A 26,233-nucleotide genomic window follows, 5' to 3' on the forward strand; every position below is an offset into this window, starting at 1 on the left:
GGTGCCGCTGTCTCTTTAACAGACCCCGCCCTCCCCGCGCTACAAAGTAGCCGTGGGCGTGACGTCATGGGAACCGGCTCTTAAAGGGGCCGGTGTAGGAGTAGGAGCCCCGCCCCCGCCCCGCCCTGCCCCACCCAACCCCACCCTAGGAAACCCCCGCCTCGCCCACCCCACCCTTGGGTGCCCCACGGAGCAGCGCAGCTCTTGGAAACGCAGCGTTTTGCCCAAAAAAGGTGGATCCCTTCCCGGACAGGCAGGTCCTGTCCTGTCCGGTTGGCACTGTTAATTACTCATCTATCAACCGCGCATCTATTAATTAGCCCCGCAGCTCGTTTCCGGCTCCCACTCCTCCCTCTGGGACACGCATCCCGCCCCACCACCCTGGAACTCCGGGGGTCTCACCCTGGTCTGCAGCAGCTCGCAGCCCCCCAGGCACAGAGAGACCCGCCTGAGCTCTGACGCCTGCAGCAGAGAACAGCTCCTGTTTATGTTGAAAGGGGTTTTTTTTTTGTTTTTTTTTTTTTTTTTTTTTTGTTTGTTTTTTTGTTTTAATAAAAGGTTTCAGTCTGAGAGTATATGCATTAAAAACCACACGGGAGGGGAGACGTTGATGGGCATAGGCTGCACTCTGCCACTTGGACACACCCTGGTGTAGGATGCGGCTGCTAGAGTCAGCCTTGGCTCCAGCCTTGGCTCCAGCCTTGGCTCCAGCCTGCTGCAGTGCTGGGTGTGCCAGGTGTGCCGACTGTGCCAGGTGTGCCAGCTCCCGGCCCAGCCCTGCAGCCATCATCATGGCCTTGGTCCCTACGAGTTCTGCAGAAAGGGCATTTCCAGCATTTAGAGATCACAGCAGAGTGCAAACCTGTGCACACACACATTCACTTACACAAATACACACTCACAATCTCGAGGCCACGCAGTCTCTCCCAGATGTTCCCCCATGTCCCACTGACCCCAGTCCCTCTCCTCCACAGGGCTGAGGAGGGTTCTGCAGCACAGGGATGAGCAGCAGCACCAAGGGCAGCCACTCCTGCTCCTTGCTGAGGGATCCAGGGGCATCACAGGGGTGTGTGGTGGGCACTGGGTGCATGAGAGGTGACACTGTCCACTCCCAGGTGCTGGAACATCTCCCACCTTCCTGCTGCCCCAGGGTCCTGGGGGCTCCTGGGGGAACCAGCTGGGCCCCTCTCTAGAAACAGGGTCTTTATTTCCTTGCTCAGAAAAATAGATTCATTTCCAAAGTTAAAAAAGAGTTTTAAAAGAGGGAATGATGGAAGTGCAGGCTGGAATGTGGGGCTGTACATGAGATGGCGCGGGTGGGCTGAGCCATCCCGCTCAGTAGCTCTCCTCCTCCTCCTCACGGTAGTAGTGGTACCCGGGGGGGTCCCCACTCTGGTCCCCAGCAGCATTGGCCACCTCGCCCTGGCTGCCCTGTGGGCAGTACTTGGGGTCGTAGATCTGGCGGCCGAGGCCAAAGACCTGCCCGCTCTGGTTGGCGCCCTGGTTGGAGCCCATCTGCAGCGACATGGAGGAGTTGTCACACTTCTCCGTCCCCGTCTTGGCATCATAGATGTGTCTCCTGGTGCCGGGAGCCGTCATGCCCACCTGGAAGGAAGGACAGCATGGAGCAGGGCTCAGCTGTGGTGGTCCCCCCATCCCTCCCCAGCCCGGTGTGGGGGCTCACCTGACTGGCACACTTGTTGGTGCCCATCTGGAGGCTGATGGTGGAGTGGTCCATGGGTGGCAGGATCTGGTTTTTGGGGTCGTAGAGGTGCCTCCGGGTGCCATAGGCTGTCATGCCAGACTGGCTGGCGCACTTGTTTGTGCCCATCTGACAAAGGGGTTTGGTGAGGAGTGTGTGCTGCCCCACATGTGCCCCTTCTCCCCCTGTCCCTGTCCCCCCCAGCCCGGGAGGCACAGCCAGTGCTCCCTAACCCATCTCAGGCTCCCAGCCATCGAGAGCCAAAATAGTCCCAGATCCCAAGGACACTTGAGGCACCTCATGCCTCAGGTCCCTCCAGTAACGCTTGGAGCTGTGACAGTGCCAAGAATTCACCAGAACTGGGTACTCTTTGCCCAGCCCCCCACCCATGGGACCCTGTGGGGCAGCCCACCTGCAGCCCGATCACACACTGCCCAGCCTTCATCTTGGCCTCATCGAAATTCCTCTGCTGCTTCTCCGAGTACTTCACGCCGATGTCCACCCCGCTCTGCAGCCCCTTCGTCTTGGCCTGACAGAAATAACTGTGAGGAAGGACAGGAGTCCCAAACCCCCCACCTGCTCCTTGTGCAGGGGGAGCTGTGGGGTTCCACAGGCACCACCCCAAACTGGGGGTCCCCATGGGGCTGCAGCCCCTCCCAAGCTGCTCCCACCCCCCTGCTCACCATTCCTGCCAGAGCCAGCAGCGACACCTGCACCTGCGTCAGGTTCCCGCTCTCAAAAAGGTCGTTGGCTTCAAACAGGTCCACGGGGTTCATGCCATAGCTGGCCATGGCCTTGATGAAGTTGGAGAGGTTCTCAAGCTGTGGAGAGGTAGAGGGGTGAGTCCTGGTGGATGAGGAACACCGGGTGGTGCTCCTCAGAGGATCAGCAGGTGGGTGGCAGCAGAGCTGCTCCTACCTGGTGCCAGTTCTGAGCTGAGCGGTTGATCTTCCTCACCGAGTTGGGCTGCAGCTTGTTCATGAGCCTGGAGGGAGGCAGGGGGATGTGAGGCTGTGGCAGGGAAATCTCAAGGGGCTGCAGGGCATAGGCTCCACTTGGGAAGGTCCAGCCCAGGCCTCCCCCATGTGAGGCAAATTCCCTCCAGGTCCCTGTTTGTCCTCAGGGCTCTCCCAGACACAGAAGCCTCGGGGGCGACTCTGGCAGGTCCCATTGGCACGGATCCAGCCCACCCTTCCCACCACAAGGTCTGGTGAGGGTCTCTTGGAGGTTTGGTGTCCCCCATCTCCACCCAGCTGGAGCAGGAGCTGGGGGTCATGCTCAGGACTGCCCCAGGACTCACTCGCAGAGGATCACCCCATCCTTCAGCCCCTTCTGGAAGTCAGGTCCGATCTCTTTTCCTGTGACGCTCTCGATCCACGTCCGCAGCTCGGCCTCCTTCTGTGGGTCATACTTCTGGGCAAGCTGGGGGGGCAGTGGGGGGACAGCTCAGCCAGGGCCCCAGTGTGCACCCCAAACCCCTCAGGGGGACAATTCTCCCTCCCTGCAACGGGAACAGGGACAGGAGCATGTGGATGATGCTGCCAGCAGACACAGCAGCTTCTGAATGATTCCAAAAGTGTGAGAAGGAACTCAGAGGGGAAGTGCCCCCCTGGATGTGTCCCTCCCTGTCCCCTGCAGCCCATGGGAGCTCTGCTCTGAGCCCCGGGGGTCCTGGCCACGAGATGCTCTCCCTTTCCCTTCCGGCGAGGCCCAACCTCCGCCACAGATTCCTCGGTCACCGCGGCTATGCCAGGAATGCGGCCGCCTCCTCCCAAATGGAGACCAGCTGCCAGGGCCGCCAGCATCTCCAGCAGCGTGTCTCAGCCCCAGCCCACGAGGGAAGGGAAAGTTCTCCTGGCCTGGGGAGAGAAGGGCTTGGAAACCCCGAGTGCTGTCCTGCCCCAGCACCTCTGATGCTCAGCTGGAACCTGGGGTGGCCCCAGGGCAGCCACCAACCTCTCGCCCATCCTGTCCCTGTTATGTGCTGAGGCCATGAGTCCTTCAGGATCCTGGACACAGGGAAACACTGGGGTGGGCACAGTCCAGCCCTGCTAAGTGGTAGGGACACACTCCAGTCCCAAATGGAAACTCGACCAATGCAGGACACAGATCACCCTCATGACAGCGCATGTTCTGGCTGGGGACAGGACACACAGTCCCACCAGCTGATTTTCTGGAGCACAAGCAGCTGAAGCCGCTTCCTCTTCCCTCTCCACGGACTGCTTGAGGATTTCCCAGCCACGGGGGGTGCACAGTGGACCAGCTCCAGAAAGATCCCACCACAGCCCAGTCTGCAAGGGCTTGCAGACTGAGAGCGGGTCACTGGTTTAACTGGTTCCCAGTCGGTGATGTCACCTCCATCAGACACACCTGGGCTGTCGGACTGGCTCGTGTCTTGCTGAATCAACACGAAGCACCGAGAGCACGCGGCGGCTCGTGTCACCCGCTCAGCTGGGGCAGCCCAGCCCCAGGCAGGCCGGGGCCCGTCCGCTCCCCGTTACGAAATGCAAATCCCCAGGTAAGGAGCGCCCTGCCACGGCCACCACATCCCACTGCCACGTGCCCGTCACCACTTGTCCCTTCTGCCTGCCCTGGCCCCGTCCAGGTGTCCCTGGGCAGAGCACACTCAAACCACTGCCAACAGCCCCGGGGTGACCACGGCTCAATCTCTGCTCGCCTGGGGCCGGGCACAGCCCCGACCTGGGGCTGCTGTGTCCCCTGCGCCCCCCGGCTCGGCAGGACCCCCGTGCGCTGTCGAGGGGGCGGGAGGGTGATGCCAGCGGCTCCCGGATCCCTCCTAGGGGTGCAAACAGCTCAGCCGGAGGCTCCTACCCCTCTTTCCCCTTCCGGCCCCGCGGCACTTCGGCGGGAGAGTCACCGGGGCCAAAAGCCGCATCCCCAGAGACGGCCGCGGGGACGCTGCCAGGCCGGAGCATCCCGCAGAGCGAGGTGGAGCTGAGGGGAAGCAGAAAGTGGAGAAGCTTCGTGGAGCTGCTCCGGAGCCGCGGAGGACCGAGGCGACCGCCCCCAGCCCCGGGTGGGACAGGAAGGGTGCCCCGCGGTTTGCCAGGGGCAGCGGAACCACAGCGGCCACCGCACGGGAGACAGCCAGCCCCGGCCCCCAAAGACACCTCCCCGGGACCGTCTGGGCAGGCTCAGGGCACCCCGAGGCTGGGACCCCAGCTTCGGTATCCCCAGCCCTCAGAGACCGCGGCACACTGGGTCCTTCAGTTCCGCATCCTCCCGGGAAGCCCCGGATTTCCATCTTCCCGGAATCCCCCAACTTCTCCACTCTTGGCTGGCTCTGCATTCCTGGGGCATACCGGAAAAACCCTCGGCTCTCCAGAACCCGGGATGCAACCGGGACGCCCGAGCAGCACCGGGATGCTCGGCTCTCCCGAGCCTCCAGGAGCACCGGCAGCCAGAGCGCCCGGTGGTCCCGGTATCCCCCAACCCCCGCTTCACCCCAGTCCGGTGGTCCCGGCCCCCGCCGCGGCTCACCCGGTTCCTGACTTCGGCGGAGAGGCCGTAGGACGGGCCCTTGTTGAACTGGGAGCTGCTCATGGCGGGGAGCAGAGCCGGTACCGGAGCGGGCAGCGGGCAACGGGGCCGGTACCGGAGCGGGCTCGGGCGGGGCGGGGGCGGGGTCGGGCCCGGCCCCCCTGCCTTGATTGGCCGGGGAGAAATTCCCAAATAAGGGCAGGAGCGGCCCGATCGAGGGGAGGGTCCCGAACCCCGACATTGGGACTCGGGGAGCACCGGGAGGCACCGGGAGGCACCGGGAGTCGGGGGAGCCCGGGGACGGGACTGGAGCCGTCACGGGCACACAGGCACAGGGCACACACACGCCCACGGGCACACGCGTGTGCATCCCTGTTCATAGATGTGAACACAAACAGCCACCCAAAAAACACACACCACACATCACACACATAACACACACACACAACATACACACCACACATCACACACACACACAACATACACACCACACATCTCACACACACACAACATACACATCACACATCACACACACACACAACATACACACCACACATCACACACACACACAACATACACATCACACACACACGCACCCCCCGACCCACGGGCGCTGCCCTGCACACGCACACCCTCGGACATTCACACTCACCTGCCTGCGCTCACCCACGGTCACGCACACACGCAGGGCACCCGTGCACCTTCCCTCGTCCTCGCACCTCACCCACCCCCGACCCCGTTCCGCACCCGGCTGAGCCCGTGTCCCCACGGGGCCGGCATAAATTCCATGTCAGACGGCCCGACCCGGCCCTGTGGGGAGGTCTCGGGACGAAGCGGGGGTGACACCATCGCCCCCCGACCGCCCGCGGGGCTGGCAGCGGGCCCGAGCAGCCCCTGGGCAGCGGCCGGGGGTCCCCACGCAGCACTGGAGGGTCCGCAGGGGTTTATCCAACGTCCACCCCCCCCCCCCCCGCAATACTCCCGTTGTGAGATCGCCATGCCCCCGTGGGTGCGAGTCACGGGTGGGACTGTGGGTGCGCAGAGCCCGGTGGGGACAGGGGACAGGGCTGTGATCCCAGAGGGTCACCGACACCGAGCCGAAGGAAGGGCAGAGGCGGGAGCATCCCACGAGTGGGAACGCAGAGCCCCCCATCCCACTCACCCACACACACGGGGCTCCAGAGGGATGGAGCTTGTCCTCCCTGAACCCCAAACAGGGTGAACTCCCCCGAGGGCGGGAGTCCTACGGGGGCCAACACCGATCACACAGAGCGGGGTTCAGCCCCCCAGCCCTCTGTAAGCCCTGGTCTGCAGCACGGAAACCCTCTCAAACATCCCAGAAGTGCCGGGGTCCCGCTGCCCCCTGTGACCCCGCAGGGCAGCCAGGGTGCCCCTGGCCCCGGCCTCGCTCCTTGGTGCGAGTTCGGCTTTTCCTGTTTCAGGTCGGGCTGCGAAGCCGATGAGGAAACGAGGCGGCGTCACACGCGCCCTCCTGACACTGCGCCCCGCGAATGTGACCGGCGCCGTGAGGAACCGGCACGGGCCGAGCGAGGGGCTGAGGGCAGCGGCTCGGCCCCCCGGCAACGATGTTCTCCCGGAAGAAGCGGGAGCTGATAAAAACCCCCTCCATCTCCAAGAAGAGCCGGGCGGGAAGCCCCGTCCCACAGACCCTGCCGGTGAGTGTCCCCCCCGCAGCCCTGGCACGGTGGGGGTTGTAGGGGCAGCAGCACCCACGGAACTGCTGGGTAGAGCCGCAGGTTGGGGACCTGGATACGTCCAGGAGGTCTGTGAAGAGGACGGAAACGAGACAGAATTCTACTCACGGGGCTGGGGTGGGGGGAATTTTGCCCCAGATGAAGGTGACGGAGCAGCCGCCGAAGGAGGCGGGAGGGCAGGAAGGGACAGGGAGGAAACGGGGGGGCTGTGGCCGAGGGTTTGGCAAGGGCAGAGAGACTCACAAATATCCGTGGGGACCGGGATGGGAGCGGGGCGACCGCAGGCTCGGCCAGCCCCGCTGCCTCGGCTCTGCCAGATATTTATTTATTGACGTGTGGACCCCCTCGGTGCCGGAGGGGCCGGGAGGAAACGCTACCGGGCCGGGGCTCCCCGCGCACCCCGCACTGCCCGCCCCGCGCCTGCGCCCCACTCCCGGTGCGTGGGGCGACACCGGGCTGGCACGATGTGCCCGACGGCGACCCGGAGCCCACCCGCGGCTCCTTAGCACGGGACACCCGTCCCCATCCCCGTCCCGACTCCCCGGGAGAGGGGCCTATGGGTGGCGGCCAGCGGGATGCTCGGCCGGGCTGCGGGCAAGAAAAGCTACAGCCCCTCGGCGGCGGCGGGCAGAGCCCACCCGCCCCAGCGCTCCCTGGACTCGCTGCCCCGCACGCCCGCCGTGAGGCTGACGGTACGGCCGGGGCACCCCGGGGCGCCAGAGGGAGGGACGGGGGGCGCCGGGGCCGCTGTGACCCGGGAGGACCGGGACACAGGGCTGGGGTGGCCCCAAAAGCGTTTTGGGGCTGCATCCTTGCAGCCCTATGGTGGTCTGGCCCCCCCCGGGGATGGGCTCCCCCGTTCGCCCTCGCCCGCGGAAGCCTCGTGGTCTCGGAGCTCCGTGTCTGCCCCGCCGGTGCCAAAAACACTTCCGGCAGCGCCCGGCCGGGGATGCTCAGACCCCGCGCGTCCGTGTCACACCGGGTGCCGGGGGTCACTGGTGGGAGCTGCTGCGGGGGCTGAGGGGCTGCAGGGTCCCCTCCCCATGCCCGGGGACTCTCACTGGATGTGTGGCTCTCAAGCCACGCATGGCTCTGAACAGTGCCGGTACCAGCTCTTCCCTCAGTCCAATTTTACGCCTAGAAATTTGGGGCTTCCTCCATCTGTAAAATACCTGCAAAGCGCCCAACAACAGCCTGGGAGGTGTCCCTGTCTCTGCCTCCTCCCCCAGCATGGGAGCAACTGAAAAAGAGGAAGAGATTTGCGGGCCGGATCCTGCTGCCATTTTGCTGTCCCCAACACCCTGGTGCTGGGGTGGACAAGCAGTGTCACCCACACCGTCACTGTGTGCCCCTCATGACAAACACGGACCCCGAGGAGCTGGCAGGGATTGGTGGGGGCAGCCAGGCAAATACCCAGACCCCTCCCCACTCTCCCAAGATGGTCCTCGAAGGGACCATAGCAGGGGAAACTGAGGCACGACACAGCTGCAGGGTCTGGCAACAAGGCAGGGGAGCAACAACTTCAAGGCAACAGCTTGTTCCCCAGGATGGTGGCGTGGGGGGTCCTGGGGTGTTTCTCTCCCTGGATGCTGGCTGTGCCCTCACACTCCTTGCTCCCCAGGACCTGTCCCGCAAGGATTGCCTGGAGGCTCCGGGCTGCGGCGTGGGGGAGCTGCCCCCGGGCAGTGCCAAGCTCAGCAGCAGCCCCAGCGCCGTGGGCACCCTGAAGCGCCCCACCAGCCTGAGCCGCCATGCCAGCGCCGCCGGCTTCTCCCTGCCCGCTGCCCCCCGTAATGTGCCCAAGGGCCACAAGACCCCCACGTCCTACAGCCCCATGGAGGGCGGGGACGGTCCCTTCATCGACCCCGAGGACATCTCCCAGCTGCTGGCGGACGTCGCCCGCTTCGCCGATGCCCTGGAGAAGCTGCGGGATGTGGTTCTGCGCGATGGTGAGTGCCAAACGCCTGCATCGACACCCTGGGGCAGACCCACCCGTGGGTGGGGGTCTCAGCCGCGGCCAGAGGGCACCGGGACCCCGCAGTCAGGGGTGGTGGGTGAGTGGAGCTCGGAGCCAGGATAGCGCGGCTTCCTGCCGCGAGCTATTTTCATCCGCCCGTTTTCCTGTTTACAGCGCTGCGGTGCCAGCCGCCTGCCAGGGCCCCCCGACCCCCACGGGGTGCCGGGCACGGCCCCCCAGCCCACCAGGGAGGCCAGCAGGAGGGGCTGGGTGGTCTGCAGGCACCTCCTTGCCTGAGGGGCACAGGGAATGCATCGATCCTGTGCTCTGGGGGCTTATGACAGACACCACGTTGTCAGTGCTGGTTTTGCAGAGACCCCTTCCCAACCCTGAGCTGGGGGCTGGGATGGGGAGTGGGCTTTGTCTGGTTGGGCAGTGGGTGCTGATCCCCCATTCCAGTGCTTCTCTGAGAGAGGTTCCTCACTTCCTAACCAGGATTTCAGCCCCCAGCCCTAGCCCTGCACTGGGGGGTCCTGGCCGGACCCCTGGGCTGGCAACTGGAGCCCACAGAAGGGGGGGATCCTGGGGGGGACCTGTGGGATGCAGCAAGCCTGGCTGGACCAGGCCCATCCCTCCTGGCTGGGAGCGTCCATCCGGCAGGAGGGAGGGAAGGAAATGGAGGAAATTCCCAAACTGCTTTCAAGGGAAAAAGTTACTATGGAGGAAAAAATGCCTCAAAGGTCAGACTGCCCCCCAGGCAACACCAAGCTGGGCAGGAGAGACACGGCCATGGCTGTGGGAAGGTCTGGACAAGCAGGATGTGGCCATGGCAATCCTGGGAAACCCTGAGGAAAGAGGGATTACTGCAGGGTCCCTGCCTGGGATGTGGCTGGGAGGTAAACGGGGGGGATACAGGACAGGGATGCAGAGCAGAGCAGGATGCAGGACAAGGATGCAGGGCAGGGGCATGGGACAAGGATGCAGCATCTCAGCCCCCCTCTCTTGCAGACCCCACGGAGCCCCAGCGGCCGCTGGCCCATGAGTGCCTGGGTGAAACCCTGCGCATCCTGCGCCAGGTCATCAACAAGTACCCCCTGCTCAACACCCTGGAGATCCTGACGGCCGCTGGCACCCTCATCTCCAAAGTCAAGGGTGAGACAGCGGGGCTGGGAGCTCTGTTCTGCTCCCCTGCTGCCCCACAGTGGGATGGGGGGAGCTGGGGAGCCCGTGGAGGGGCTGCCCCATGGGCTGGTGGAGAGGGCGAAAGCATCGTCTGCCTCTCGCTGTGCTTCAGCTTTAAGGATGATGTAGTGTCAGAAATGACAGATCCTGCCTGGGGGTTTCCAGGCACAGCCGCAGGAAAAACACTGAAATACTCATATCCTGCTCCTGGCAGCCTCTTGTGTTTATGGAGAGGGGTCTGGGAGGTCAGATCCCAGCTGGGCAGCACCTCCCGCCGCTGTCACCCGCGGGGAGGGGGCGGCTGCACCTACCACAGGCACAGCACAACCTTCTGAGTCACCGTGGCTTCCTGGACACCCCACAGCAAACACGGGGCAGGATGGCAGGGGGCCTGGTCCCACACAGGGATGGGAGGGAGCAGACCCCTCCCCACCCCAAGGGGCTGACCCAGGGTCTGCCCAGGAGCTGCTGGTGTGCCATGGTGTGGGAGCCTGCCAAGTGCTTTTGGCCCCAGTTCCTGCTGCTGGTGGTGGTTCCTCATTTGACTGCAAGCAGGAGCCCTCCTGGAGGAGTTCATTCTGCTTGGAGAGAGATCTGGAGGAGCCATGAGGCAGGGCAGGCAGTGGAACAGGTCCAGTAGCACTTTTCCAGCAACGGGAATAAACAGAAACATGAGCCAAGGGATGCTCTCAGGGACGTCAGTCCTGGGAAGAAGGAGGGAAAACTACTGCACTGGAAAAATCCATCATCCATAGGGATGATCCTTCCCACTGCTCCCTTAATTCACCCCAGCCCCAAAGCCCCCTGTGATACCAGCATGAACTGGCAGGTCTTTCTGCTGAGACAAGGACAGCTGCTTGTGGCAACAGGGCTCCTACATTTCCCCATCTCCAGGTTTCCACTACGAATCCAACAATGAGGCAGACAAGTGGGAGTTCGAGAAGGCCGTGGAGATCATCGCCGTGTCCTTCAGCAGCACGTAAGGGAGGCTGGGCAGCCATCCCCTGCAGGCAGCCCCTGCCACTGGCCCTGTGCTGACCCCTGCCATGCTCCTCTCCCCACAGGGTGTCTGAGTTCCTCATGGGGGAGGTGGACAGCAGCACCATCCTCTCCATCCCACCCAGTGACCAGAACCAGGTGAGTGATGCCTGGATGCTCCCACCTCGTGGGGCTCAGGATCACACAGGGCTCTGGCTGCTCTCCTCAGCTCTGGTGTGAGCCCAGAGCAGGGTGCTGCTCCAGTGACAGTTCCATTAGCTCCTGGGCACAGCCTGGGCACAGCTGACTTCCAGCAGTGGCCAAAAGGCTCCAGCTGCTCCAGCTTCCATCCATTGCCAGCCCCTCCAGCTGCTCCCTATCCTCTTGGCTGACCAGTTCCTCTTCTTTCCCAATTCCCAAAGACCATGGAGAGCCTCTATGGGGGGATTCCTGGGCCTAGAGGAGATGGAGTGCCCTCAGGAATGGACAGCTATGACACAGGTAAGCAGGATGAGTCTGGGTGCAGGGTTTGGGTCTGTCATCACTGCCACATGTGACTCCTCAGCTGGGTGAAGGCAGCAGAGCTGGTGGCACTGGGGCTGGCACAGAGCTGGGGGGTTGCACTGGAAGCTCACAGGGTGTCTGTGCCTCCACAGCCCGTCCTCCAGCCGAGGAGGTGGACGTGATGCTGCAGCGCTGTGAGGGGGGCGTGGACGCTGCCCTGCAGTACACCAAAACCATCTCCAAGTACATGAAGGACCTGATCGGGTACATGGAGAAAAGGACCGTACTGGGTGAGTGGGAGGACAGCAGGTGGGTCCCTTCTGGAGCAGGGCTGAGCCATGGGACAGGTTGAGGTTCCTGCTGGAGGAGGCTGATGCTGCCAGGGCAGTGGGAACCTCACTGCTCAAGTTCCTCATTAATTTTGCAAAAGGAGATTGGGTTCCACCAGGGAAATCCCGGTGTCTCGTGTGTCTTTTCACTTTCAACCTTTTCCTTCCAGAGATGGAGTTTGCCAAAGGGCTCCAGAAGATGGCAAACAGCTGCAAGCAAACCATCAGTCAAGAGGTAAGTTCCCAAGTCCCTGAAGCCATCAGTGCCAGGCTGGACTGGGAGCCAGCAGCCCTGGAGAGCCCATTCCATGTGCCCCAGCTCAGGAGGACATGGGGGCAGCTCTCCAGAGCTCTGCCTGGAGAAATTCAGGATGGGGCTTTTACCAGCTGTCGCCATCCTTACCTTGCCTCTGGCTCTCCCTCCCTGAAGGATGCATCTCCTTGGGCTCATGCTGGGTGCTGAGGCTCAGGGAGATGTGTTTTCCCTCTCCCCAGACCAACATGCCTTTCCTGTCCATCTATCTGCTGGCCCTGGAGCAGGACATGGAGCACGGGACCTCAGTTCTGCAGGCAGCCAACACCCTGCAGCAGCAAACCTTCCTCATGGTGAGGGGACAGAAGGTCCTTCCTGGGGCTGGAGCCCCAGGTGTGTCAGAGGTGGCTCTTCCTTAGCTCAGTCCAGAGAGAACCAGCATTTCCCAGGCTGTGGATTTTCATCCCTGGCACAAACCAGTGCCTGTGACCTGTCCTGGGAGTGGCAGTGACCACCACAGGGCACTTCTCCATGCAGAGTCTTGGTGGGGGCAGAGCAGGAGTGCTCAGCTCAGGTCATCATGGGGCTGTCCCTCCCTCCCTCCCCTTGCAGCCACTGATGGTGAGACGCCTGGACCATGAGAAACGCAGGAAGGAGATCAAGGAGCAGTGGCACCGGGCACAGAGGAAGCTGGTGAGTGACTGGGTTTGTGTTCCCAAAAACTCAGTGACTCTGAGGGCCCTGGGCAGCCTGCCCCTCTCCAGCAGTGTTGGGTGGCTCTGCTGTGCTGGGGGCTCCCAGCAGGAGCTGCTCACCCCCTTGCTGGGCTCTGTCCTCACCCTGGCTCTCCCTGGCAGCAAGAGGCGGAGGGGAACCTGCGCAAGGCCAAGCAGACGTACATGCAGCGCAGCGAGGAGCACGACAAGGCCAAGTACATGGCGGTGAAAGCAGAGGAGGAGCAGCAAAACACCACCAGCAGCATCACCACCAAAACCCTGGACAAGAAGAGGCGGCTGGAAGAGGAAGCCAAGAACAAGGTAGGGGGTGGTGACAGCTCTGGAGGGGCCTCCCTGCTCCTGCTGTCCCCTGAGCCAGGTGGGGTGATCCTCAGGAATGCCTGGGTGAACAGGGTCCAAGGAAGGGGCTGCTCTTCTTCTCTTCACCTCTGAGCTGTTGCCATCCCTTGCTGTCCCAACTCCCAGGCAGAAGAGGCCATGGCCACGTACCGCACCTGTGTGGCCGACGCAAACACGCAGAAGCAGGAGCTGGAGGACACCAAGGTGAACTCCCTGCGGCAGATCCATGAAGTGATCAAACAGACTGACCAGGTCATCAAGTCGGTGAGTCCCCAGGGCAGGAGGTGGCTGTGCCCTGCTCTGGAGAGCTCAGAGCTGCCCCTATTCCAGAGGGCATTGGGGTGGATGCAGAGCTCCCCTCTCCCTCATGCTCAGAAAAGCGCCGCTTTACGCTCAGGATCTCCTCACACACCAGCCCACCAAGCTCACATCCATCCCTCTCCACGTCACTTTCAGGCCACCATCTCCTTCTACCAGACCATGCACATGCAGACAGCACCGCTGCCCGTGAATTTCCAGACCCTGTGTGAGAGCAGCAAGCTGTACGACCCGGGCCAGCAGTACGCGTCCCACGTGCGGCAGCTGCAGCGCGGCGACGAGCCCGACGTCCAGTACGACTTCGAGCCCTACGTGTCCCACAACGCCTGGTGAGGGAGGAGAGGGTTCATTCCTGGGTGATGCTCTCCTTATCTTCTGCCACCCACGCTCTCCTGCAGGAGGCAATTTTCAGCATTCCTGAATGCAGCTCCTGCTGGGAGTGCTGGGGCTGGACCAGCTGGGAATTGCCGTCTCATCCTTCAATGGATGAGGCAGGCTGTTGAGTATTTAAGAGGCTGTGATTCCTGAGACTGGTGGATGGCAGCCATGGATGAAGTTTCCAAGTGTCCTTCTTCCCCATCCACATTCCCTTTTCCCCTCCAGGTCTCCCTTTACTCGGCCACGGAAGGGCAGCTTCAATACCAGCGAGTTCTCCTCGAGTGCAGAGGGGGCTGGGGCTGGCTCAGAGGGAGCAGCAGGAGCCAAGGAGGCACCAAGTGGGGCTGGAGCAGCCGAGAGAAGAGGTGAGTCTGGAGCCCCAGAGTTGTGCATCACCTGCCCCATGTCCCCCCAGGCAGGAGCAGAGTGGGACCCCCAGGGTATGAGGGGCTTTGCTTGCAGCAGGATGGGCTGGGAGTCTCCCAAACTGGATTTCCTGAAGGACAGTAAATCAGATCTATGGCATTTTGCTCCCTAACAAACCATTGCCCATCTTCCCATCTCTCCTTTCCTTGCTGGGTGTCACTGGAGGCACCAAACCCCACCAGCAGCTTCCCCCAGTCATCCCAGTTTCTCCCAGCATCCAGGCTGCTTTCCAGCCATTCCCTCCCAAACACAGGCAGCAATCCCAATGGACTGTGTGTTCTCTCTGCAGGTGGGAGGGGACACCAGGTCCATAAATCCTGGCCAACCTCTGTCGCTGAGGCTGACAGCAGCCTGGATTCCAGTGCAGGTAGATATGGGAACAGCCCAGGAGCCCCTCCCAGCACAGCCAGTCTAAACCCAGAGCTTCCCAGTTAGGCAGGACCGTGCCCTGCTTCACCTGCCTTGTGAGAACAGTGTTGTAAATGCTGATCCCAGTCTCCAGAGGGATAGGGTGGGATTTGATGGCATGGGGTGAGCTCTCAGAAGAGAAGCAGCTTTGCAGGTGATTCACTGCTCTGTGGGTTTTCCCTGGGCAGGTGAATTCAGCCACAAGCTCCAGCGGCTGTCATCCAACGGCACTGCATCCTCCAGTGAGGAGCTGGAGGAGAAGGACGGGACCAGCACTCCCTTTGAGCAGAGTAGGTGACAGGGTGGGAGGTGGCAGGGTGGGAGGTGACAGGGTGGGAGGTGGCAGGGTGGGAGGTGACAGGGCTGCTGCCACACCCCCCACCACAGCAGAGCTCCCTGAGGGCTGCTTTTCCCCAAATTCAGTATTTCTGCAGGTTTTTTTTGCTGCATTTTTCCCAAATTCAGTATTTGCTGCAGATTCCTGATGGTGTCCCCAGCAGCCCTGCCTTTCCTGGCTGGTGACAGTGACAGTCCTGCTGTGTCTGACCTCACATTTCCCTTTCCCTAGGCATCAACGGGATCACCCCTGAGCTGGCAGCTCCCACAGGGCCCTTCAGGAATGTTGGTTTGTCCAAAGCTGCCCAGACCCATCGGCTCAGGAAGCTCCGTGCCCCTTCCAAATGTCGGGAGTGCAACAGCTACGTCTACTTCCAGGGAGCTGAGTGTGAGGAGGTGAGCTGGGAGAGCTGGGGGTGGAAGCCAGCTCTGACCATGGTCAGGGGACATTCCTGCTGTGGGGAGGGTTCCATGGTGCTTTCCCTTGGTGCTGGAGCATCCCCAAGGCATTTTTCGTGCTCTGAGCAGTGCCTGGTGTCTCTGTGGCTGCCCACACCTCCAAGTGTTCTCTTCTCTCTTCCAGTGCTGCCTAGCCTGCCACAAGAAGTGCCTGGAGACCTTGGCCATCCAGTGTGGGCACAAGAAGCTCCAAGGGAAGCTGCAGCTCTTTGGGCAGGACTTCACAAAGGCATCTCAGGGCAGCCCGGATGGGATCCCCTTCATTGTCAAGAAATGCATTTCAGAGATCGAGAAGAGGGCCCTGAAAACAAAGGTGAGTGACACTCCCCTCTCCTCCTCCTCAGCTGGCTGAGCCACAGGCCCTTGGAAGGATCCTCTGGAAAATCAACAGGCTTGGTTTCAGATTTCCACAGGGATGGGCTTGGCCCAGATACCCCAAACTCTGCCTTTGGAAAATCACCTCTCCTGCCTCCTGCTTTACTATCGAGCAGGAATGACTGAGCTGGAAGGGGACATCCCAAAATGACTTCCCAAAGGGATTTCCCACTCCAAAAGGAGAGGCTGGGAGCACACAGCTCACTGTCCCATGCAAACATGAAGAGGTACCTCCCCCCTCACTTCACTTTTCTCTCTTTCACAGGGCATCTACCGAGTTAACGGTGTCAAGACCCGTGTGGAGAAGCTTTGCCAGGCCTTTGAGAATGGGAAGGAGCTGGTGGAGCTGTCCCAGGCCTCCCCCCACGACATCAGCAACGTCCTGAAGCTCTACCTGAGACAGGTGAGGTGCTGGTGCTGCAGGGGAAGGAGGGGAGCTGGCCAGAGGAACCAGAGGAATTCTACACAAATTTGGCTCAGTTTGGGGGGGTGGGGAGGGATGGGTTTTTCCTGAGGGGGGAGGGTGGGTTGGCCTTGGAGCTGGGGCCACAGTGACCCCCCTGTGATCCCCCACGGCGTCACTGCGGTCACAGCGACGTGCCCCACCCCTTCCAATTGGGGAACTGGCTACCCAAAAAGGGAAGGGGCCAGCAAAGATCACCCTGCAGGGGCTGAGTCACGTCCCCATGGGGTGGACTCTGCTCCTGGAGTCATCGTGGGGTGGGCTCAGGGGGGGGGGTCTCTGCCCTTGAGGTCACCTTGAGGGGGGTTCAGCAGGGTCTCTGCCCCTGGGATCACCCTGGGGTGGGTTTAGCAGGGTCTCTGCCCCTGGGATCACCTTGGAGTGGGTTCAGGGGGGTCTCTGCCCCTGGGATCACCATGGGGTGGGCTCAGCAGGGTCTCTACCCCTGGGATCACCCTGGGGTGGGCTCAGCAGGGTCTCTGCCCCTGGGATCACCCTGGGGTGGGCTCAGCAGGGTCTCTGCCCCTGGGATCACACCAGGGTGGGCTCAGCAGGGTCTTTGCCCCTGGGGTCACCCTGGGGTGGGCTCAGCAGGATCTCTGCCCCTTGGATCACCCTGGGGTGGGCTCAGCAGGGTCTCTGCCCCTCGAGCCACCCCAGGGTGTGCTCATCCCCAGCACCCTCCACCCCGTACCCAAACTGTCACTGCAAGCAGCGTCACCCACATCCTCCAACAGCCACCACCACAAGGCAGGAGTGCAGCAGCACAGCGGAAGCTGCTTCTCCCCCGCAGGCAGCCCTGGGTTAACCCTTTGTGCTGCCTTTTTCTGACACCCCCAGAAGGGCAGCTCCTTGTTACCTCACAGGGAAAGCCTGCACATCAGGAGCACATCTGAGTGGCCTCCATGGTTTCTCCAAAGAGAAGCAAAGTGGAAAGAGAGGGGGAAATCAGTGCTGAACCCCAACCTGACCCCTTGCTGCAGAGAAATGGGTTAAAGTCCTTCTATGAAGGGGTGGATGGAGGGAACCCACTCTGCTGTGAGACAGCCTGTCCCCAAAACATCCGCTGAGGCTGCTCTGAAAACATCCCCAGCCATGTGGAACACTCAGCAGTCAACACCAGCTTCACACAAACTTCAAAGCAGAGCTTCCCCTGCCCCAGCCCCACCTCTGCTGCAGGTTGTGCCCTGCACATCCTGTGCCCTTCACATCCTGCCTCCTCCACCCAGAACAACCCACCCCTCTCCTCTTCCCAGCCACCCCTTGTCCGCTGGGGAACCTGCAGCTGGGCCCACCCAGACAGGGATTTTCCAGGAAAAAAAAGGGAATCCCTGCACCTCAACCCAGCAGGAAGCACCCACGGGTGGATCAAACACTGCTTTTGGCTTGAACTTCACAAGAGCCGAGAGCTAATGAGGCTGGATTGACATGCTCCAGGAGATGGATAAATAAATATCACCTCTGGGGAGAGGTTTGCAGCACTGCAGGTCACAAACCCATGGAATTCTGAAATGGATGTTAAAAGTGCTCCAAGCCCTCTTCAAGCTGGCCTGGAGCACTTCCAGGGATGTTTCCTCACTGTAGAAATGCCCCAGGTGTCACCAGCTCAGCACAGGTGCAGGTCTGATGGAAGTGGGAGCTGCTCCCAGGACTGGCATAATCTCTTCTCTTCTCTTCTCTTCTCTTCTCTTCTCTTCTCTTCTCTTCTCTTCTCTTCTCTTCTCTTCTCTTCTCTTCTCTTCTCTTCTCTTCTCTTCTCTTCTCTTCTCTTCTCTTCTCTTCTCTCCTCTCCTCTCCTCTCCTCTCCTCTCCTCTCCCTCTCCCTCTCCCTCTCCCTCTCCCTCTCCCTCTCCCTCTCCCTCTCCCTCTCCCTCTCCCTCTCCCTCTCCCTCTCCCTCTCCCTCTCCCTCTCCCTCTCCCTCTCCCCCGCCGCAGCTGCCGGAGCCCCTGATGCCGTTCAGGCTGTACAACGAGCTGATGGGGCTGGCCAAGGAGAGCCTGCAGGGCGGGGAGGCCAAGGGCCGCAGCGGGAAGGGCGGCCCCGAGCTGGTGGACAGAGGAGCTGACACCGACCAGGTGGTGCTGAGCCTGGTGCTGAAGCTGAGGGAGCTGCTGAAGGAGCTCCCCTGCGAGAACCTGGCCACGCTGCAGTACCTCCTGCAGCACCTGAGGAGGTGAGAGGGGCATGGCCAGAGCCTGTGTGGCTGCTGGGCACCTTCCCTTTCTGTCCTGGGGTGGGGAGGCGAGTGCAGCCTCCTCACTGGAGTCAGGAGCTGCTTCTCTCCCCATCCTGAGGCTCAATTGCTCCAGCCCAGCATCTCCCCAGCCCTGCCCATCCACCCCTCTCCCTCCTTGCTCTCACAAGCTGTTCCTCCCCCTCCCACCCAGGATCATGGAAGTGGAACAGGACAACAAGATGACTTCAGGCAACCTGGGCATCGTCTTTGGGCCAACGCTGATGCGCCCCAGGCCCACAGATGCCACCATTTCCTTGTCCTCTCTGGTGGATTATCCACACCAAGCTCGGATCATTGAGGCACTCATCATCTTCTACCCCACCATCTTCGAGCACAAGGACCTGGCACCAGCCAGCAGACGCGGCTCAGGCGCCACGGAGGAGGTGCCAGTGGTGCTGAGCGGGTGGGAGTCCCCAGGGAGGGGGGATGTTCCATAAACCTGCTCTGGAGTCAGCTCCCAGGGAGTGAGCACTCTCCTCCATGCCCTCACTCCATCCCTGTTCCCTCCCAGGCCCACTCAGGCTCCCAGCCTGTGGCTCCTCTTGGCACCAGCCCCTACCTGGAGCTGCCGTCGGACAAGGGCGATTTGGCTTTCAGCGCTGACTCACTCACAGGTCAGTGAGGGGCACAGGGGGCTCCTGGCGGGCACGGGTCCCTTGGGAGGCACAGAGGGCACACAGACCCATCCCCTGCCCCAGGGACCCCGCGTTTGCTGCATGAAGCTCCTGTTGGTGCTGGGCTGGAGGGTGGCACAGAACTCCTCTGTCCCTCAGAGTCTGGTGACCGCTCCGTGGACTCTGACTCGGAGCTGGAGGACAGCGCGGAGCCACGGACACACCTGAGCAAGCAGGGCAGCGAGACCAGCACGGAGGAAGTTCATTTCTGTGATGAGGGGAGCGAGGGGCTGCGGAGCCGCAGTTGCAGCGTGGGCCAGTCCGATGCAGAGGGCTCCGCTCCCCGCTGCTGCAGCCCTGGGGACGAGCAAAGCGATGGGGAGGAACAGCCCGAGAGCCGCAGCCCTGCCACGCCCAGGGATGCCACAAACCAGCCCGGCACCCCTCGGGGCCACGGCAGCCACGAGCTGCAGCCCCGGTTCACCTAAGGCACCGGATGGACAACGGGGCAAATCCCAGAGGCTGCCCAGACAGTGGACACTGGAATGTGGAGGGGTGGGAGGGACATGTGGCAGCCCGGGGGGGTTTGGTGTGTCAGCTGCAGGCGAGTCCTGGCTGGAGCTTTCACACAAAACCCCTGAGCCCCTCGCTGCCTGGCTGGGGAGTGGGGTCACAGCATGCTGGGACCCCTGGCTCAGCCAAGGCCATGAAGGACTTTGCCTGGGAGGGAGCTGAGTCTTGTTCAGGATTGGGAAGGAACCCAGGGCTGTGCCTGTGCCAGGTGTTTTATTTTTGCTGTGCTCCTGAATTCCACACCTGTGCTGCAAGATCAAAGTTGGATGAGTCAAAGAACCTGGTCATCCCTGATGGCTGAGGCTGGAAAGGAGCCAAGGGTGACATGGGGACAACAATCACTCAAGATGGGCAGGAGAGTGGCACCACAGGGACAGATGGAACTGGAGGCAGCTCACTGGGACAGGGACACGGCTGGAGCAGCATTGGGGTGAAGCCCCTGCACCATCTCACCCTGAGCCAGGCTTGGCTTTGGGGCTGTGCCATCTGCCAGGATCTCAGGATGTCCCTCACTAACACCTGACTGGAGCTCAGGGTGGATTTCCTGCCCCAAAACCTCAGCACTGTGTGGTCCTGGCCCAGCTGATGGCATCTGCATTGCTGCTTGGACTGACAGGCATTTCCCTCCTTGGCAGGAGCCATGTGGACAGCCTCAGGGCAGATTTGCCTGGCTGCAGGGTCCTGAGCCCTGCTGAGCTCTCAGGGTTTGGTTGTACAGTAATTTCATCTCCAAAAAGCTGCACTGCAAGTCCAGGACTAACTGCCTCTGCTCTTGGAAAAGGGCAAGGGGCAGCTCCCTGTGGGGAAGCGCCTCTTCCTCCTCCTCAGGGCCACCAGAGCCCGGATCCAGCCTAGCCCCAGCCAGTATAATCTTGAGCTTCCTTTTCTGTAAAGACATCACTCAACCCTTCAACGTGATGCCACTACCTCTGCTGGCAAAGGGACTAAAGCCAAAGTGTTTTTGGTTTGTTTTTTTTTTTTTAAGCTGAGACTTTCCTGCACTGAGGCACGGAAAAACAAGTAGAGTTTTAGCTTGGAATGAGCTGAGAGCCTTTTCCTTTGTTCTCCTGCTTGTGGGAGCCAGCCCAGGTGGTGTTGGGGGAGTCTCAGACACCTTGGTACTGCAGAACCAGGCACTGGATGGGAGGTTTGAGCTCTCTGAAGTCGAAGGAGAACCCATCTCAACAAAGGTACATAAACCCAGGTTAACTCATGGGTTTGGAACTGAGCCAGGGGAGAGCTGGAGACCCCCAGGATTTGTTGTGCTCTCCAGTTGTTCCACAGGACAGTTGGATTTTTCCAGGGCAGCAGGAGGATGTGGGAGCGCTGCTGCCACGGCGGTACCGTGTGTGTGAGAGGGTGGGTGAGGATGATGAGGGTGAGTGTGAGTGAGAGAAGGGGCTAAAGCTGCACTTGAGCTTCCCACAGCAGCAGCTCCCTCCTGGTTGTGTCAGTTCTGTGTTTGTCCTGACAGGCTGTGCTGCTGCACGACGCTGCCTTGCTGTGTTCTCATTGACAAGCTTCCCAAACAATCAATAAAACCAGTGTGTTCTGACCTGTGTTTGTCCTGGTGATCAGGGTCTTCCAGGCTCCCTCAGCTGCAGGAGGCCAAACCCAAGTGTTTCTGGTACAAGAAGTGAAGTTTAAAGCCCCCCAGAGTCCTGGGATGGATTGGAATGAGTGCAGCTGAGGGTGATGAGCAGTTCTCCATTGCAGTGTCTGAACACCAGGGTCCAAAACCAAGGGACAGGGCAGGAGATTAAAGAAGGAATGAGGTAAGTCTGAACTGCAGCTTCCAAACTGCCCAGGGCAGCTGGTAAAGGCTTCTGCAGGGCTCAGCCATGATGCAGTGTCCCAGCAGGAAGAGATTCCAAATGTCATGAAAAACTGGGAACTTGCAGTCTCGAGGGTTTGCCACAGGGAGAGGCTGAGCAACAGCACAGCACTGAGGGTACAAACCTTTATTTCAAACAAGAGCCCATAAAACAGGGGAGCAAAAACCTTTGCCACTCATTTCCTCCAATTGCTTCAGGTATCCATGGCTGAGTCCTGGATGGGACTGAGGGGTCAGCACAAAGTCCAAGCTGGAAGACAGGAAATGAGGCCCAGGGACAGGGCTGCAGAGAGGCAACATGGGAAGAGGATTTCCTTGGCCATCTCTGAAGTGCAGGAATCTCTGAGTGCCTGTGCACTGAGCCACCCAGCTCCTCACACCTGGAAGAGGAGGAGGGATGGGAATCACATCCTGCCCCTGACCTGCTGCTGCTCCAGGTCCCTCTGAACACCCCAAATCCCAATGGGCACAGCCTGAGCAGAGGCACAGGTGACAGAGGAGCCTCACCTTGCTCTCCCCAACAGCTCCCTCCATGAGCCATTTAAAACTCTGAGGCCCTTCCCTGGAAGCAGCTGCTTCATACTGACCTTGGAACATCCCCTGGCACTGCCCAGAGCCCCCCCAGGCAGGGGGTCCCCTCATCCTTACCCACTGTGTCACTGCACCAGTCTGTAGGTGATGTACCTGCCCGCTGTCTCACTGGGCCTGATGATCTTCACTACCTGCAAGGCAGAGACAGAGCTCAGCAGGAGGAGGAGATACTTTTCCTGCTCCAAAATGCCCTCAAGGATCTTCCCCTCCCTGCCCTGCCACAGGGAGCTGCTGCTCCCCTCACCTGGCCACGCTTTATCCCGAAGTACCGAGCCACAGGGTCCCCAGCCTGGATCCTGGGGAGCTGGTTCTCCCTCAGTTTGCTGTGCTGGGAGTCAAGGAGAAGCTCTAGACGTGCCATGGGCTGTTGGCAGCTCATGAAAAAGAGAAATGAAGCATGGCAGGAGGAGGGGTTTTCAGCCCAAATTTCACTGCACCCAGGCAGGAGGGAGGGACACTGAAAGGGAACCAAAGAGATACTCAAAGGGACACTCAAAGGGACACTCAAAGGATACTATCGGGCTAGCAGCTCTGTTACTTCCTCCTTTGTCATCACCACGTGCTCTGGCACCAGCTGTAAACACAAGAGAGGCTGAGATGAGGCAACAATTGGAGACAACGTGTTTGGGAGGGGAAAAGGACAACTGTGTCCCTCAGCCCAGCCAGGAGAAGGACTCTGGGAGCAGCAGGAACACAGCCAGCACAAGGGAGGGACCATCCTGCCCCTGCTCACCTCATGCTCTGTGATGTTGATGAGAAGCTCCTGCTGCAGGAACTGCTCCAGGATGTATTTGGGAGCCATGTCAACCAGGGACTGGAAGGAAAAGGCCATCAGAGGTGGCTGGGGCAGCCCTGGCAGTGCTCAGAGCTGCTCCTCAGTAAGGCCCTGGGCTCACACAGCCACAGGCAGGCTGGGAATGAGCACAAGGATCTCCTGGAATAAGGAAACAACTCTTTTTCCCTCCTCCATCTCCTGAGTGCTCATGGGCCCTCAGCTGTGCTACTGCCACCAGGACCAGCTGCTCTGGTTAAACACATTTGAGTGCTAAAAAACAGCTTGTGCTAAGGTACAACAGGCTCCAGCAAAAGCTTTTACCTGGAGGGAAATTCGGGGTTTTTATTTACCCATTTCTTATTTACAGCAACGCTAAGAAACAGACAGGGAAAACCTCATGGTCCCTCCAAGAGCCCCAGAGTGGAACACAGCCCTGTCCCCACAGACCTGCTTGGCCGAGGGGGTCATTCCCTGCTGCACCACGATCAGTGCCCGGGTGATGTTCTCCTCCTGCATGCGCTGGCAGTACATCTTGATCGTCTTGATCCCCACCTTGGGCTCCTCTGAGGAAAGAGCCAAACCCCGGGTCACCGAGAGCCCCCCGAGGGCTCAGCTGAAAGTCCCGTGTGCTCCGAATCCCCCCAGAGCCCACAGGCTCTGCAGCCGCCCGGGCGGCGCTGCTCACCGGGGAAGAACACGAACATCTGGTCGGTGGGATCGTCGTTGTGAGCCACCAGCACGGTCAGGTCGGTGCGACGGGGGCGGCCCTCGCTGGGCTTGTCCCCAAACTGCGCCTTGAACTCCTCCAGCGTCTGGTCCAGCTCGTCCTGGGTCACCAGGTACCCGCGGTCGTGGCACAGCTGAGGGAGCAGCAGCGGCCTCAGGAGCGCGCCCGCACCGGGAACGGACGGACCGGCCTCCACGTACCCCCACCTCCACCCCGAGCCTCCGGAACTCCCCGCACAGCAGGCCCGGCCCTCCCGGTCCCTCCGTCCCCCGGACCTGCATGATGGTCTTGCGGATTTTCCACAGCCGGTACGTCTCCTCCTCGTCGTCCATCTTTCCCGCTGAGGCCCCCGCGGACTGCCCGCGCTGCCGCCTGCACCTCGCGCACACACAGGCGGCGCCGCAGCGCACACGGGGGCCTCAGCCGCGGTGCCTCCCGGGAGATGTAGTCCGCCGCGAGCTGCCCCCTATCGCTGGCTCAGGAGAGAACAGGGATCTCTCTGCTGCCGCCGGGGTGAGTCTCTAGGTGGCTGCGGCTCTGCTCGGAAGCCGCGGCTGCTCGGGAGGGAATCGCCGCCCGGGGGCTCCCGTCCGCAGCACCTGACTCACACCCCGCCCTTTGGTCTGTCCCTGCCCCCCGCCCTCGTGGTCTCTCTCGATAAACACCCCTGCGGTCACCCCGCCCACCCTGCCATTCTATTGGTCAGACTCCCATCCATAATCCCGCCGAGGCCGCCTCTCTGCGCGCTGATTGGCTGATCAGCCCGGGGGGGCGGGGTTAGCGCGCGATGGGCTGGGCGGGCGCGCTGCGGGGCGCGCTGCGGTGCCGGTGGGCGGCGGCGCGGGCAGCGCGGTCGGGACCAGGGCGGAGCGCGGCGCGGAGCATGGTGAGTGCGGGGCCGCTCCCAGAGCACGGCTCGGCCCGCTCCGCGCCGGCACCGCTCCGCGCGGCGGGGGTCGGGCCTGGGGCCGGCCCCGCGTATCTCCCGCGGGGTGCCCGGGGCGGGCAGCGGGGGCTCAGGCCTGGCGGGGGAGCGGAGGGGGCGCCCCGCTGACACTCCCGCCCCTCAGTGTGCCCAGGCGGACGACTGGCGCTCGGCTAAGGCCATCTACGATTTTCACGCCCTCGACATCGATGGCAACGACGTGTCCCTGGAGAAGTACCGGTAGGACGGAGGGGCCGGGCGAGGTTGAGCCACAGCGGCTCTTGCGTAACCCTGGCGCCTCGGGAGGGTGAGGGGCTGCGGGGAACGGAGCTCACCCACCCCCTCCGCAGGGGCGACGTCTGTATCATCACCAACGTGGCCTCCAAGTGAGGGAAAACCGCGGTAAACTATACTCAGCTTGTCGACATGCACGCCCGATACGCTGAGAGGGGTTTACGCATCCTGGGCTTTCCCTGCAACCAGTTTGGGAAGCAGGTAGGTGGGGTGGGGGGCTGGGGTTCCCCGGGAGTGTTAGGATGGCTCCTCACGGTCCCGGTGTGGCCCCTCAGGAGCCCGGGGACAACGCTCAAATCAAGGCATTTGCTGAGAACTACGGGGTGAAGTTCGACATGTACAGCAAGATCGATGTCAACGGGGATGATGCTCACCCCCTCTGGAAGTGGATGAAGGAGCAGCCCAAAGGGAGAGGGACCCTGGGCAAGTGAGTGTGGGAGCCCTGGGGACCCCCAGCCCTGCAGCCAGCAGGGAGGGCTTGGCTCAGGTCCTGGCTGGGGGTGAGGAAGGGCTTTTCTGCTCTGAACTCACTCCTGTTTTTTCTCTTCTAGTGCAATAAAATGGAACTTCACCAAGGTAGGACACAGTTGTCTCCTCTGGGCTGCACCTCCCTCTGGGGAGCTGGGGGGTCCCTGAGGCAGAAGGGAGCCTCACACTGGGCTCTGCTCTGTGCTGTTACCCCACATGTCAGGGCAGGAGCATCCCAAGGGGTTCCTGTGTCTGGAGACCCTTGGGAACCCCTGCCCTGCCCAAGCACAGCTGAGGGGGCAGCGAGTCTGTGGGGGCTCCAGCTGCCACACCCCAGTGGCTCCCTGGGAGCCCTGGGCTCGCTCACCAGGGATTGCTTCACTCCCACAGTTCCTCATTAACCGGGAAGGTCAAGTGGTGAAGAGGTACAGCCCGATGGAAGATCCCTATGTAAGTGCTGCTGCTGGGGAGGAGGGGAAGGCAGGGGATGTTCTCGGGGTACAACTCTCCCCTCTTGCCCGCAGGTGATCGAGAAGGACTTGCCTGCCTACCTGTAGCTCTGCTCTGCTGTCCCCCTGCCTGTCCCAACCCTGCTGCCCCTGGAGCCTCCTCCAGCCCCATGAAGGGCTGCCTCCAATCCAGCTGCTGGTGGGGCAGCCCTGACCCCTGGCGTGCACCTGCTGGACGGAGGCTCTGGGGGCCGTGGCCGCTGCAGGCAGGAGCAGCCAGAGCCCCCTCACAGTAACCAGTCCCCTTGCAATAAAGGAATAGAGGTGTTAGGAATGAGCTGCTGTGTTCAGTGTGGGATGGAGCAGGGATGGGGCTGCTGTGCTGT

General features: G+C 61.6%; 4 protein-coding genes across 5 annotated transcripts; 2 read left to right on the plus strand and 2 right to left on the minus strand.

Annotated features, from left to right (window-relative positions):
* Window positions 1-1,188: 1,188 nt before the first annotated feature.
* CNN2 (calponin 2) lies at window positions 1,189-5,345 on the minus strand. Its single transcript, XM_056512436.1, has 7 exons — window positions 5,204-5,345; window positions 3,003-3,124; window positions 2,621-2,687; window positions 2,386-2,523; window positions 2,115-2,231; window positions 1,685-1,831; window positions 1,189-1,605 (listed from the first exon to the last, which is right to left on the minus strand). Exons 1-7 carry the CDS (start codon window positions 5,264-5,266, stop codon window positions 1,336-1,338), a joined length of 924 nt encoding a protein of 307 aa, XP_056368411.1. The 5' UTR covers window positions 5,267-5,345; the 3' UTR covers window positions 1,189-1,335.
* A 1,075-nt stretch (window positions 5,346-6,420) lies between these two features.
* On the plus strand, window positions 6,421-21,339 carry ARHGAP45 (Rho GTPase activating protein 45). 2 transcript variants are annotated; one of them, XM_056512429.1, is made up of 23 exons: window positions 6,421-6,879; window positions 8,540-8,867; window positions 9,884-10,027; window positions 10,952-11,036; window positions 11,122-11,194; window positions 11,458-11,536; window positions 11,692-11,829; window positions 12,039-12,103; window positions 12,364-12,474; window positions 12,734-12,814; window positions 12,979-13,158; window positions 13,324-13,461; window positions 13,654-13,844; window positions 14,119-14,258; window positions 14,609-14,686; window positions 14,916-15,017; window positions 15,296-15,459; window positions 15,647-15,835; window positions 16,163-16,300; window positions 18,296-18,534; window positions 18,749-18,980; window positions 19,109-19,211; window positions 19,371-21,339. In XM_056512429.1, the coding sequence occupies exons 1-23, from the start codon at window positions 6,790-6,792 to the stop codon at window positions 19,697-19,699; spliced, it is 3,417 nt and encodes a 1,138-aa protein (XP_056368404.1). In that variant the 5' UTR covers window positions 6,421-6,789; the 3' UTR covers window positions 19,700-21,339. The 2 variants fall into 2 exon arrangements, with proteins under 2 accessions (XP_056368404.1, XP_056368403.1); XM_056512428.1 differs by lacking the exon at window positions 6,421-6,879 and adding an exon at window positions 7,156-7,610.
* A 391-nt stretch (window positions 21,340-21,730) lies between these two features.
* On the minus strand, window positions 21,731-24,344 carry POLR2E (RNA polymerase II, I and III subunit E). The gene is made up of 8 exons (XM_056512437.1): window positions 23,987-24,344; window positions 23,670-23,844; window positions 23,432-23,547; window positions 22,943-23,023; window positions 22,725-22,783; window positions 22,454-22,532; window positions 22,267-22,340; window positions 21,731-21,998 (listed from the first exon to the last, which is right to left on the minus strand). The coding sequence occupies exons 1-7, from the start codon at window positions 24,041-24,043 to the stop codon at window positions 22,275-22,277; spliced, it is 633 nt and encodes a 210-aa protein (XP_056368412.1). The 5' UTR covers window positions 24,044-24,344; the 3' UTR covers window positions 21,731-21,998; window positions 22,267-22,274.
* A 135-nt stretch (window positions 24,345-24,479) lies between these two features.
* On the plus strand, window positions 24,480-26,184 carry GPX4 (glutathione peroxidase 4). Its single transcript, XM_056512438.1, has 7 exons — window positions 24,480-24,597; window positions 24,782-24,876; window positions 24,987-25,131; window positions 25,206-25,357; window positions 25,482-25,506; window positions 25,789-25,848; window positions 25,923-26,184. The coding sequence occupies exons 1-7, from the start codon at window positions 24,499-24,501 to the stop codon at window positions 25,953-25,955; spliced, it is 609 nt and encodes a 202-aa protein (XP_056368413.1). The 5' UTR covers window positions 24,480-24,498; the 3' UTR covers window positions 25,956-26,184.
* Window positions 26,185-26,233: the final 49 nt, after the last annotated feature.

Source organism: Oenanthe melanoleuca, chromosome 28 (genome assembly GCF_029582105.1).
Source record: "Oenanthe melanoleuca isolate GR-GAL-2019-014 chromosome 28, OMel1.0, whole genome shotgun sequence".
NCBI classification, from domain to species: Eukaryota; Metazoa; Chordata; class Aves; order Passeriformes; family Muscicapidae; genus Oenanthe; species Oenanthe melanoleuca.

What these genes read in the sequence shown, in the direction of transcription:
- CNN2 (XM_056512436.1), bottom strand. Translation starts at nt 5,266, where the DNA reads ATGAGCAGCTCCCAGTTCAACAAGGGCCCGTCCTACGGCCTCTCCGCC. An exon ending in CCGCCGAAGTCAGGAACCGG is followed by an intron (nt 3,125 to 5,203) that starts GTGAGCCGCGGC and finishes CTGCCCCCCCAG; the next exon opens with CTTGCCCAGAAGTATGACCC. An exon ending in CAGCTCAGAACTGGCACCAG is followed by an intron (nt 2,524 to 2,620) that starts GTAGGAGCAGCT and finishes ACCTCTCCACAG; the next exon opens with CTTGAGAACCTCTCCAACTT.
- ARHGAP45 (XM_056512428.1), top strand. Translation starts at nt 7,494, where the DNA reads ATGCTCGGCCGGGCTGCGGGCAAGAAAAGCTACAGCCCCTCGGCGGCG. An exon ending in GGATGTGGTTCTGCGCGATG is followed by an intron (nt 8,868 to 9,883) that starts GTGAGTGCCAAA and finishes CCTCTCTTGCAG; the next exon opens with ACCCCACGGAGCCCCAGCGG. An exon ending in GCCGTGTCCTTCAGCAGCAC is followed by an intron (nt 11,037 to 11,121) that starts GTAAGGGAGGCT and finishes CTCTCCCCACAG; the next exon opens with GGTGTCTGAGTTCCTCATGG.
- POLR2E (XM_056512437.1), bottom strand. Translation starts at nt 24,043, where the DNA reads ATGGACGACGAGGAGGAGACGTACCGGCTGTGGAAAATCCGCAAGACC. An exon ending in GATGTTCGTGTTCTTCCCCG is followed by an intron (nt 23,548 to 23,669) that starts GTGAGCAGCGCC and finishes CTCTTTCCTCAG; the next exon opens with AGGAGCCCAAGGTGGGGATC. An exon ending in TCAACATCACAGAGCATGAG is followed by an intron (nt 22,784 to 22,942) that starts GTGAGCAGGGGC and finishes TTGTGTTTACAG; the next exon opens with CTGGTGCCAGAGCACGTGGT.